Here is a 12,170-nt window from a genome sequence, read left to right as displayed (position 1 = left end):
TCCTGGTATTTACAACTGAAATATTGTAAGGACTAGTGCTGTAGTCAGATAAACCTAGTGACGTAAATTAATTTATAATATGCTGTATAGGTTATGACCAGAATGTCTCATGTAGTTTATAGTACAGTACCTCCCATGAAATGGCTTTCAATGCAGCTTAGCAGCTATAAGTTCATTGGGTTTACAAGGCCAGGCTGAATCACGCATGTATAAGCCATGCAGCTCCAATTCAATGGTAGCCTTCACGCTGCTTAGGGACACATTGGGGGGGAAAAAGATATAAACTAAGCTACCTAGACACCCGCCCTTGTTTCACCAGCCACAGTGTTGTGCATATGGAGAAAATTTGATTTTCAAAAACTCTCCCAACCAAAAGGCAGGAATCCTTTTGTTGGCTGTGTACATAGAAATTCCTTAGTTTTAACTAGCTGCTGGTAGCCAAAATTATTGACCTAATCAGTACAAATCAACATTTTTTCATATAGACATATATAGCTACTTGACTTTTATATCATAAGGTACCCATAGATAAAAGACGACAGTTTCTCGATCCTGCCAGTTACTGTTAGATCAGGTGTAAATCTAATACCTGTAGGTATCACCTGAATCTGCCCATCCAGTTGCTGTCAAGGGAAGCCTCACTCACACAAGTTAGAAAAGCTGCTTTGATTTCTGCTGCTGCCCGTGACATACAGGCACAGATAATGTCTAGCAGTACCACTTGTCACTTCATATCTCCATTACCATTCTTGATAGAGCCGCCTTCTTCATGGTCACATGTAAGCACAGTTGTCTTGCACATGCATTTTTGACTGTCTGAACATGGTCAATATTACATAATTGCCGTTCACTAATTTTAAACTTTTTTCAATGCACTTAAAAATGTACAGTAATTAGTACATAAAGCTTTCAATGTGTTATCTTTTGGTGACAATATACTGTCTGTTTTAAAAGGTTAATCCAAGTCGGTTGCCAGTGGTTATTGGTGGTTTGCTAGATGTGGATTGCTCTGAAGATGTAATTAAGAACCTTATCCTGGTGGTAAGGGGTCAGTTCTCCACTGATGAGCTTGTAGCTGAAGTTGAAAAACGAAACCGGTAGGTGCTGGGAGTTTGTCATATTTCTGAAATGTGTATCTGTGCAAGGATTCCCTACCAAAATAAGCATGCTAATTTAACCTTTTTACAGTATTTATGGTGTTATGCAGTTCAATACTGCTGGAAAGATTTGAAATTTTAAATCGGTGATCACTGTATTACAGCAGATGACATTTATATGAATACTTGTTTTCAGAAATGAATAACCACAAACATCTACCATATAGCTAGAAAGTCCTGGTAATTACTTACTATTTTATGAAAAAAGGAAAGGGGTTTACCTTTCTAAAGCTGAACTCCAGGTAAAAAAAACTTTTACTATTACAGTGAGCCGCCTCTCCCCACTGGTTTATTTACCTAGGGGATGATGAGTAAGATGATATACTTACCCTATTCGCTCCCTTTTTATTAATCGACCCCCAGGCAAAAGTTAATCCTTGCAGTGGGGAGCATTCAGCTTTAACTGTAAAGTTTATGGATGACATAGGAGGGTGTATTTAATACAGTTTGACAGGGAACCCATTTCATGCAGGTTTGTTCTTTAACCTCCTAACTTTTGCACCTGAATGGCTTTTTGGTCTAAGGAGAGATCTTCAATTTATCTTCTGCATGCTGTAGTCTGTCAATTTATAATATTTTTATTGAAGTTCACAAATACAGAGAAAAAAGGGCGAATAAATAGCAACAATAGCAAAATTAAAAGACAGTAATTATCAAGATGGATACAGGTCAGACAAGTAAGGAGGTAAACTAATGAGCAGTAATGACCTAAAAGGGCAGACAACAGATACTTATTGTAACAATGCTTCCATTCTTCAGCCAAAACAACAATGATGTAAAAATCCACAAAAACAAATAAGATAGTTCATATACCTGTGAAAGGGGACTCAATGCCTGAGATTAGAATTGTAATGACATTTAAAAAAGGGGAGGAGGGGGAATTTAGAGGGAGGAAAAAGATAGGAGGAAAAAGAGAGGGGCAAAACAAAGAAGGGGGAGAAAGAGAGAGGGAAGCCGGTTACGAAGCTGACAAATACCAAATCCATGGGTCACATGTCCTGTCAAATTTCTTAGGCTAAGTTCACACTAGCTTTGTTAGCAGGCGTTAGGCATTTGGGAAGATTTTTTAATGAGCCTCAAATTCCAATGAAAATTCTACACATGGCAGCACACAGTGCTGTTCACACTGAAGCGTTGGCATCGCTGCAAAATTGACACCTCATGTCCAGTCAAGAGGAGTTGAAGCCTGCCATTCAAGTCTATGGTGATGCTCCTCAAAAGCCTGGCAGGAGTTTGTGGGGTGTTAATACCATTAAAATTCATTATAGGTGTTTGGTGCAGTTTTAACGCTTGGAAAATGCCTCAAAAACGCTCATAGGGCATTTGGGGAGCGTTTGAGGAGCGTTAAAATCGCTTCCCAAGTGCCTGTCAAATGTTACAGGGGGCGTTTTGGCAAGAGTTAGAAATTAGTCAAGTGTGAATGAGCCCTTAGCTGTAATATGAAGGGTACAGGGGAGTTTGTCATTGACCGTAATCCAACTGAGCTTTTGCTTCATATAATCAAATGATTTGACCTACCGCTGCAAATGCCTGCCTATAGTGATACGTGCTACCAGGAACATGTAGAAGATTTCACAGATTTCTTTTGAACCTCATTTGGTAGCTTATGAAAGAGGACTGCTGCTTGGGGATCTGTGGATATTTACTACTGTCACTGAGTAGATGAAATTAAACATGATCCAAAATCTAGTCACTATAGGGCATTTTCACCATTTGTGACACATAGTTCCCATTTGCCCGCATTGTCAAAAACATAGAGGAGATGCAGTGGGGTGCCTTTTGGCTATGTGAGTAGGGACCAGCGTGGTAAGGGTTTTGTTTTTTTAAAGTTTGATTCTATCAAGATGGTGTTGATAGATATTGTGGATAAGGCATATTCCACCTTCTGCCATTCAGACAATTCCCAGGTGAAGTTCAGATCCCTCTCCCATTGAAGCATATATGAAAGTTTTGCAGTAGGATCAGTGATGGAGGTATACATCACTGAAATTTGTCCCCATAAGAGGCCTCTTGCCTGACAAGACAATTCGAATTGGGTGAGAGTGAGGGGTCCATTAATAGGGCTAGCTTAGAGCGTAGGAAGGATCTAAGTTGATAATATCGGAAGACTTCACTAGAAGGCATCTGAAATTTATCTACAAGATATTGTAAGGAGTATGGTTTGTCTCCGTCAAGGTAATCTATCCGCAGGAGACCTCTGTTAAACCACCATTGGAATGAAGTATGGACCATCCCTGGGACAAACTCTAGGTTATAAAAGATCGGGGCCAACGAGGTATGTAAAGATGCTAGCGACTTGTGATGCCGTATCCTATCCCAAACACTCAGCATGAGACAGAGTAGGGCATAGTATAGGAGGTCGTAGGTGGCTCGTCATCCACATCAAGGAGCGAATTGCAGCAGTGTGGCAAGAAAGAGCTTTGAGTGAGACCCACAAGGGCGCAGGACCCTTGGCCATAGTGTAAGAGAGCTGAGTGGTTTGAGACACCTGGTAGTAAGCCTGCAGGTTCAGGAGGCAAAGGCCACCTCTAGATTTTTGAAGCATATAATATTGATCTATTCATTCGGGGTCACCGATTGCCCCATATAAACCGAAGCACTTTGGTCTGTAACTGCAGTAAATCGCCCCTCGGGACTGCTATGGGAAGAGTCCGGAAATAATAAAGAATCCTTGGTAAGAAAGTTCATTTTATAAAATTAATTCTGCCAAACCAAGATGAGGAATATTCTGCCCAGCATTGAAGATCTTCATGAAGTCACTTGAAGAGTTGGTAATTGGCTTTATAAAGATCTGCGACTGAAGCCGTTAAACGAATCCTTAAATGCAAATAGCAATGGGAGGAGTGGGCAGCCCTGTCTTGTGCCTTGACAAATAGGGAAGGCTGACGACTTATAGCCCCGCAGACCTGAGCAGAAAAAGCACTGTATAGCGTTTTCAATAAAGAGATGAATGAGGGACCAGATCCACAGGCCTCCAATGTGGAAAACAGGTAATCCCAGGTTAGGCTATCAAAGGCCTTGTGGAGATATAATAAAAGCAACAGGAGCTCTCTGAAAGAGGAATTATCCCAATTAGAACCAACTGCTGAGACTATATTGATGGAGCTCTGTATCTGGTCCAACGTCTGCCATTTTGAAATGAAACCAAATTGATCATTATGAATATAATAATGTTCCAAGAAGGTATTAAGACACAAGGCTAAAAGTTTTTAGTAAGAATTTTCAAGTCGCAATTAATAAGCGAGATAGTATGATGGTTATGAACGTCAATAGTATCTTTATTCAGTTTAGGGATGACATTTATATATGCTCTATTTTCATCATCAGGAACCACACCACCGTCCCGTAGATAGATTAAAATATAAAGAAATATGCGGAATAAGCTGTTCCAAAAATGTTTTAGAATAGCTACTGGGTAGATCATCGGGGCCAAGCGATTTTTGTAGAGCAAGCGTTCGAATAACCATCTGGATTGCCTCACAAGTGATAGGTTGGTCCATAAGATCTTTATGGGCCTCCTTAAGAAGGGGAAGAGGGAGAGATATCAAGAAATTACAGGTCTGACAGATCTCCTTGAGTGAGCTGTATAAGGTGGAATAAAAACAGTAGAATTCAGGAAGCATTTTATGAGGGTCCTGGGAGAGGGAGCCCCCTGATGGTTTAATTTTTGGAATAGCCGAATGATAGTAGCGAGGAGTAAGCTTATGTGCTAGTAGGGAGCCGGGCCTGTTTCTCTTTGTAAAGAATTTTTCATCCAGCTTAATTGTTTCTCTGCTTTTGTGGTGAGACCAGCGTTAAGTTTTGTGCGAACCTGTTCCAGTTTAGTAAGTAGAGCTGGGTGAGAAGAAAGTTTTGTGTTGGGCAACAAGGTCTTCATATTGTTTAGATTTAAAAGAAATCAATATCTCTCTGGCTTTCTTAAGTCTGGACAAGATCTGAATTGGGAAACCTCTCAAGGAGGCTTTATGAGCTGCACAATTGATGGCCGGAGTAGTATTTTTCAGCTTTGTTGGTGTCAAAATTGGATTTTAGCTGGGAGACGACATCTAAACAGTAAGATTAGTTACCTAGAAAAAACTCATTCAATCTTCAGTGCGGTTTAGCCCATCTAGCTGTCATATTAGAAAGTGTCACCACAGTTTGATCGTGATTGAACCAAGGTGTCCCGAAGGTGTAGTCTGTCATTTAATATACTTCACTGACACACAGAATTAATACGTAAAGCTGTAATTCTGCTTGAACTTTCCTGTTTATTCAGATCAAATATTTGGGGTTGAATATTATACCCATTGTTTTTTAAGAAAAAATAGGTAATGTCTTTTTGTCCTTTTCAGGTTAAAGCTGCTTCTGCCATGGTTGGAATCCAGAATCCATGAAGGCTGTGAGGAGCCAGCCACTCACAATGCTTTGGCAAAGATTTACATAGACAGCAACAATAATCCAGAACGTTTCCTCCGTGAAAACCCATATTATGACAGCCGTGTTGTTGGAAAGTATTGTGAAAAGAGAGATCCCCATTTGGCATGTGTGTCATATGAGCGAGGACAGTGTGATCTGGAACTAATCAATGTATGTCATTCTCCGAATTAAGATAAAACTTTCTTTTTAAAAGGTTTCCTTAAATGCAACTGATCACTGCAGTATGCATGTTTTGCAAATTCTAAGAGAAAAGGTTTTTTGCTTCCTGAGCTTTTCCTATGCATATGAGGATGTTTTTAACCTTTTCAGGTATGATCCACAACCCACAGGAATGTAGTATATAAATGAGTCTATGCCGGTCTCTAGATCAAATTTCTGAATTTTTAGCTGTAAATTTTTTTGTCTGTTAAATACCCGTAGTTCTGGCTAATTTTACTGCTAAAGAAAATTTATAAACACCTGCACTGTCTTGAGTTACTGTGAACGAGAACCTCTGTCTGCTTTTATTTAGGTTTGCAATGAAAATTCTCTGTTCAAAAGCCTTTCAAGATATTTAGTACGCCGTAAAGATCCAGAATTGTGGGCCAGTGTCTTGTTAGAAAGCAACCCATACAGGAGGCCTCTGATTGACCAGGTATGTTATATTTTGGGAGAGACACTGGATAGGGCCTCAAGACAGTGAGATTTTTTTTTTTCATTTTGTTACCTCCTTTTTCAGGTTGTACAGACAGCTTTGCCAGAAACCCAAGACCCCGAGGAGGTGTCTGTCACAGTGAAAGCCTTCATGACTGCAGACCTACCAAATGAGCTCATTGAGCTGTTGGAGAAAATTGTTTTGGACAACTCTGTCTTCAGTGAACACAGGTAATAAAATATACTTTATCTACCAGATGTGATGGCCAAGAACAAAATAACATTCCATAGTCCTGTTTTTTTAATTCTGCAAGAAATGTTAATGCCATCACAATAAACATAGTGCCTTTTTTTTACCTGTTGGGCTTCAAGCACTTTACTGAAATATTTCCGTTCCTTGTATTTTATTCATAAATTAATTTATTATACCTTTTTGGAAGTGTTTTGTTTTATCTGTTCCTTGGAAAACAAGAACTGTTGATCCCATTAGAAATCCTTTGAGCTCTGCAGTCTTCACAGGTCACCTCTGTGAAGTACAGTACACTCCTAGGGGGAGCCCTTTCCAATTTTATGGATTTGAAAAATGAGGTGAATTCTGTAATCATAACACATTTCCTTTCCTAGGGTGACAATGTTGCTCCTCCAAAGAATATAGTACAATGGCTGAATGTTGTCACCCTAGAAAAGGAATTGTGTGATACCAACAGGATCACCTGTTAAAAGCAAAAAGGGCGAGAATAAAGAAAAAAATCTAATGAAACAACCCGCCTAAGGATGAGTAAACTGAAAAGCATTTTTCATGGAGGATGAGGAAATACCTACAGGTTCTACAAAACTCTAGTTGAGAGAGGCTGGTTTAGATGCATGTAACCTGGCTGTATTATTCACAGGAACCTCCAAAACTTGTTGATCCTGACTGCTATAAAAGCCGATCGTACTAGAGTCATGGAATACATCAACCGCCTGGATAACTATGATGCTCCTGATATTGCAAACATCGCTATCAGTAATGAGCTATTTGAGGAAGCCTTTGCCATTTTCAGGAAATTTGATGTGAACACATCTGCTGTACAGGTACTGCATGTGATACCTGATATTTTTTTTAACCTATATTCTATGAATTTGAGGATTCATTTATCTCCTGTTCCTTAGGTCTTGATTGAACATATTGGAAACCTGGACCGTGCTTATGAATTTGCTGAACGCTGTAATGAACCAGCTGTATGGAGTCAGCTGGCAAAGGCACAGTTGCAGAAAGGAATGGTTAAAGAAGCAATTGACTCCTATATTAAAGCAGATGATCCTTCTTCTTATATGGAAGTGGTACAGGCTGCTGATGCTAGTGGTAAATTTCTGTTTCCTTAATGTTTTTGCATATCCCTGTAGTCCCATTTTATGGTCTCCCCAGTTTTAGAATAGAAACTTACAGCCTAATTAAAACCTAACTTTTCAATCAGGAATCGTTGCTGACTGTGTCCTGCTGAGGAAATTCAGCCTATTTGTTCTGAAGCTCATTGTCACAAAGAAAGCGATGGGAAATTTCAAGCATTTTTAAATATTCCACAGATTAGATGTGATATTTTCCTACAGGGACTCCTGTTTTGTTGATAGCGGTCTATGAAGGAAGATAATTCCTCCCATAACCTGTTCGGGAGGTGGTTCTCTTTTTCTAACCTCACATTAATTTGCCCAATGACTTTAATCTAGTTGTTGGCAAATATACAGGTGTTTGCCATAAGTGCTTTCTATCGTAAAGAATAAGTTCATGTTTGAAACATTACACGCTACCACTGTATTTGGGGTGTCACAGGTAACATGCTTCAGCACCTCATCACTGATCTGTCACAGAGATCTGTGAATTAAGAAACTACAAGTCCTGTCCGTCACTACGGCAGACAGACTTGTAGTTCGCAATGGGCTGCATGGGCGCTAATGAGTACCCTCATAGTCCACTGACACTTCCTTTAGCTTTCTAACAGAGGCCGTACAGAGGTACGGGCAAGAAAGCTGGAGGACAGGTGCAATGCTTTGTGGGCTCCTGGGGGAGAAAATAATGCACATTTGTATTACTGCAAAAAGTATGTGCATTTGTTATTTTTTCACTAAAGGTGAACTTGACTTTTATTTTTTAATACTAGATTACATCTGTAATAGTGGGCTATGGGCAATTTGAAGAAAAGTAGATGTTAAGGTTAAGGACTGTGTAAAAAAAGTCAAATTTTCATTTTACCTGGAATGGCTGTTTATCACAATGCTGTATGGCAGCTGTCCTATCCTTAGTCATTTTTCATTTGTGCTAGATCAGGAATAGAAATGTACTTTGCTGTGTCCAGGTTTGCTATATGTCATATGCATGTTTTTGGATTCTTCTCTTACATTGTTATGATACACAGGAAATTGGGAAGAGCTAGTTAAATATCTGCAGATGGCCCGGAAGAAGGCAAGGGAATCCTATGTGGAAACCGAGCTCATCTTTGCTCTGGCTAAAACTAACCGGCTCACTGAACTTGAGGAATTTATTAATGGACCAAACAATGCCCACATTCAGCAGGTATGTAATATACGTTTACATTCACTAACACTCTTATGAAAATCTTAGTACCTGGTCAGATGGGTCCCTGTCCGACTTAGTACAGGAAGGGAGAAATGGCCAAAAAGCTCTGTGGAAAATTAGCTAAACAGATTTTATCATTCGAAAAACTAAAGCGCAGCTAATAGATTAGCAGAAATTTGTTGCCCTATGATATAACTTGAGGAGGAATTAAAACCTATTTAAAAAAGAAAAAAAAATTCTAAAATTGTTATTGATATAAAGCTTTATCTCTTAGTACAGCGTTTCTCAAACAAGGTGCCTCGAGGTTTCCTCAGGGGTGCCTTGGCAAAATATCTAAAAATTGCCCAAAATTTGTATATAAGCCTGCCTATTCGTTACACAAAGCCACAGGTTTTCATTGTGCACCATTACGACCTTCTAGCCAACCAATGATAACCAATAACATCAGTTGAAGAGGATGTCAGCTGCTGGCACAGCATCCTAGTTTAACCCTCCCCTGCCCCCTCTCTGTCAGTGCTGGGGTCACGTTAGCTGAGTGATGGAGAAGAGAAACATAGGAATACTAGTCAGTGACAGTGTGCGAAAGTGTATTTGCTTTAGAAGAATAAATCACCTCTAACGTTGGATGTTCTACATGTGTGGATGTTGCTGCGTTATATAAAACTATTAGAATAGTTTTTCCCATTTTAGAATGGGCTGCTTCTTAATTCCATAAGTATAAAGGGTGCCTCAGGACTGTCCATCATTTGAAAGGGTGCCTCAGGACTGTCCATTTTGAAAGGATGCCTCGGGACTGTGCATCATTTGAAAGGATGCCTTGGGACTGTCCATCATATGAAAGGGTGCCTTGACTGAAAAAAGGTTTAGAAACACTGTATTAGTGTATAATGCACTGGCCTTCATTTTGCATATTTACAATTATTTACCTTGACACTGTTAGAATCAACATTGTATCATAGTCATTTTAACGATTTTAATTTCAGGATTTATATTTTCTTTAATTTAGGTTGGTGATCGCTGCTATGATGAAAAAATGTACGATGCTGCTAAACTGCTCTACAATAATGTTTCAAATTTTGGCCGTTTGGCGTCCACCCTCGTTCACCTAGGAGAGTATCAGGCTGCTGTGGATGGTGCTAGAAAGGCAAACAGTACTCGCACCTGGAAAGAGGTGATTATAGAAAATATGTACATAAACCCCTCGATATTCTCAACTGACAACTCGCTTCAAACTGCTCAACACCTAAGAATACAAACCTGTTTGATTACTGATAAGAACAATAAAGTGCATAGGCTGAGATAGATCACAGTTCAATACAAATTACAGCAGTCACTGTATAGCTATGCATCAAAAGTTTAATTTGTTATCAGTGTCTCAAGCGCCATCATGTTGTCCATCCAGTTTGTACAACCGCTATTGGTCCGTGCATTGATAATTACACTTTTTTTTTTTTTTTTTTTCTTTATCAGGCTGTAGCCCTCTTGTATACTCACATCTCAGAACTTTCATTCAAAGTTAGTCAGCAGGTCTAAGGGAATTTTCCCAAGACTGCAAAAGACCATTTTTTTTTTTTATTGGAAATTTTTAAGTCACTTTTTCTATAAAGCTGCACATCTATCTCTCTTTAGAAACCAATACATAGCTAATGTGCCCTAAAACTTAAACTTCTGAATTAAATAATGATTTTTCCACCCTTAATCTTTTTAGGGAGCTTGTATGGAATGCTAAATTCTTACCAGTCTTTTTTTTTTTTTTTTTTTTTTTTTTTTTTTTTTCTTTTCAGGTTTGTTTTGCTTGTGTGGATGGTAAAGAGTTCCGTCTTGCCCAGATGTGTGGTCTTCACATTGTGGTACATGCTGATGAACTGGAGGAGTTAATAAATTACTATCAGGTAACCAGACAGATATTTGTAAAAACCTGTCACAAACTTATGGGTTATTTATATAAGATTCAGGTCATGAAATGCCATATTAACTGTTTTTTTTTGTTTTTTTCTTATACAGGACCGTGGCTATTTCGAAGAGCTGATCACCATGCTTGAAGCAGCCCTAGGCCTGGAGCGTGCACATATGGGAATGTTTACAGAGCTAGCCATTTTGTATTCAAAATTCAAACCACAGAAAATGCGAGAGCACTTAGAGCTGTTCTGGTCCAGGGTCAATATTCCCAAGGTAATGCAGATCTCCTTGTGTACACCTTTTTAATGGTGTAACTTTTTACAGGGAATCGCATCTGTTCTGTATAAGAAGTTCGTAAACAACGTATTCACTCATTTTACAGGTGCTGAGGGCAGCAGAACAAGCTCACTTGTGGTCAGAATTGGTATTTTTATATGATAAATATGAAGAGTATGATAACGCAATTATTACAATGATGAGCCATCCTACAGATGCATGGAAAGAAGGGCAGTTTAAAGACATCATAACTAAGGTACTAATTGTCCATATGACTGTTTTTTTTTATGTGCATGTTCTTTATTGTGCTTCTAGTCGAAGTAGAATATCCTGGTGTCCTTCCTTCCTTTTTTTTTTTTTTTTTTTTTTTTTTTTTTTTTTTAAATCGCCTTTACCCACTGTGACTCAAAGCACTTAGGAGGTGAGGTAGCCATCTTGGCAACACTTGTTTGAGTCAGGCATGACTTCTAGAGTCTGAGAAGAAACCGGAATACCCAGAGGAGACCCATGCAAGCTCAGTGAGAATATGAAAACTCCATACAGATAGTGTCCCGGCTGGGATTTGAACCAAGGACCCCCTGGTATTGCAAGGCAGAAGTACTACCTAAGCCACTGTGCTGATAGGCATAAACTGCTAACATCCTAAGGGTACAGCGATTGCCAATTTTTCTTAGGCGGTTTGTCCTTAAAAGTCCGTTTTGAGGCCCTGTAGGTCAGAGACCGTTTGGAGGGAATAGAGATGACTTGCTTCTCTTCAGCTATGTGCATTAAGTTAGCTGCTGTTCGCTGTTAAAATGACACAAAACTCTGTTAGGAATGTATACTTTGCTTTTTTTTTTTTTTTTTTTTTTAAAAACTCCAAAAAAATTACCACTTGACTGCAGCAAACATTCACTGCTCATTCCAAATAAGCAGAAGTAAGGGGGACAAGGAGAGGTTCAGGACCTCACAGAGGACATTACAAAGTGCCAAAAAAAACAGTAAGAAATTATATCATGAAAAATAGATTTTTTTGTTGGAGAATGAGGATATCATTTAATGTCACTTTAGGATTAGTCTGATAAATACGTGAAAAGGTGTCTATTGGTCCATCTAAATGGTGGAGACGTTAAATTAGATTTTTATGCAAAATTTTATGATTGTATTTGAAAAAGCAAGCCTTAAAAATGTTTGTACTGAAGATTGCAAATAATAAACAAAAACATATACTGGTTTCTCTTTGTAGGTGGCCA

General features: G+C 38.9%; 1 protein-coding gene across 2 annotated transcripts in view; it reads left to right on the top strand.

Moving 5' to 3' along the window:
* Nucleotides 1–12,170, top strand: part of CLTC (clathrin heavy chain) — a 108,086-nt gene that overhangs the window by 73,787 nt on the left and 22,129 nt on the right. For both annotated transcript variants that reach the window (XM_089676662.1, XM_089676664.1), the window contains exons 16-27: nucleotides 955–1,097; nucleotides 5,492–5,726; nucleotides 6,088–6,210; nucleotides 6,295–6,440; nucleotides 7,100–7,283; nucleotides 7,362–7,554; nucleotides 8,603–8,760; nucleotides 9,770–9,934; nucleotides 10,548–10,655; nucleotides 10,768–10,935; nucleotides 11,045–11,194; nucleotides 12,164–12,170. The exon at nucleotides 12,164–12,170 is cut by the window's right edge and continues 125 nt beyond it. In XM_089676662.1, coding sequence (XP_089532788.1) covers nucleotides 955–1,097; nucleotides 5,492–5,726; nucleotides 6,088–6,210; nucleotides 6,295–6,440; nucleotides 7,100–7,283; nucleotides 7,362–7,554; nucleotides 8,603–8,760; nucleotides 9,770–9,934; nucleotides 10,548–10,655; nucleotides 10,768–10,935; nucleotides 11,045–11,194; nucleotides 12,164–12,170 — 1,780 coding nt within the window. The remainder of the gene's footprint in view (nucleotides 1–954; nucleotides 1,098–5,491; nucleotides 5,727–6,087; nucleotides 6,211–6,294; nucleotides 6,441–7,099; nucleotides 7,284–7,361; nucleotides 7,555–8,602; nucleotides 8,761–9,769; nucleotides 9,935–10,547; nucleotides 10,656–10,767; nucleotides 10,936–11,044; nucleotides 11,195–12,163) is intronic.

Source organism: Staurois parvus, unplaced genomic scaffold (assembly GCF_062004578.1).
Source record: "Staurois parvus isolate SC_StPar_1 unplaced genomic scaffold, SC_StPar_1.0 ptg000172l, whole genome shotgun sequence".
Lineage (NCBI taxonomy): Eukaryota > Metazoa > Chordata > Amphibia > Anura > Ranidae > Staurois > Staurois parvus.
The sequence above is the reverse complement of the archived record's forward strand: the minus strand, read 5'-3'. Positions and strand labels throughout refer to the sequence as shown.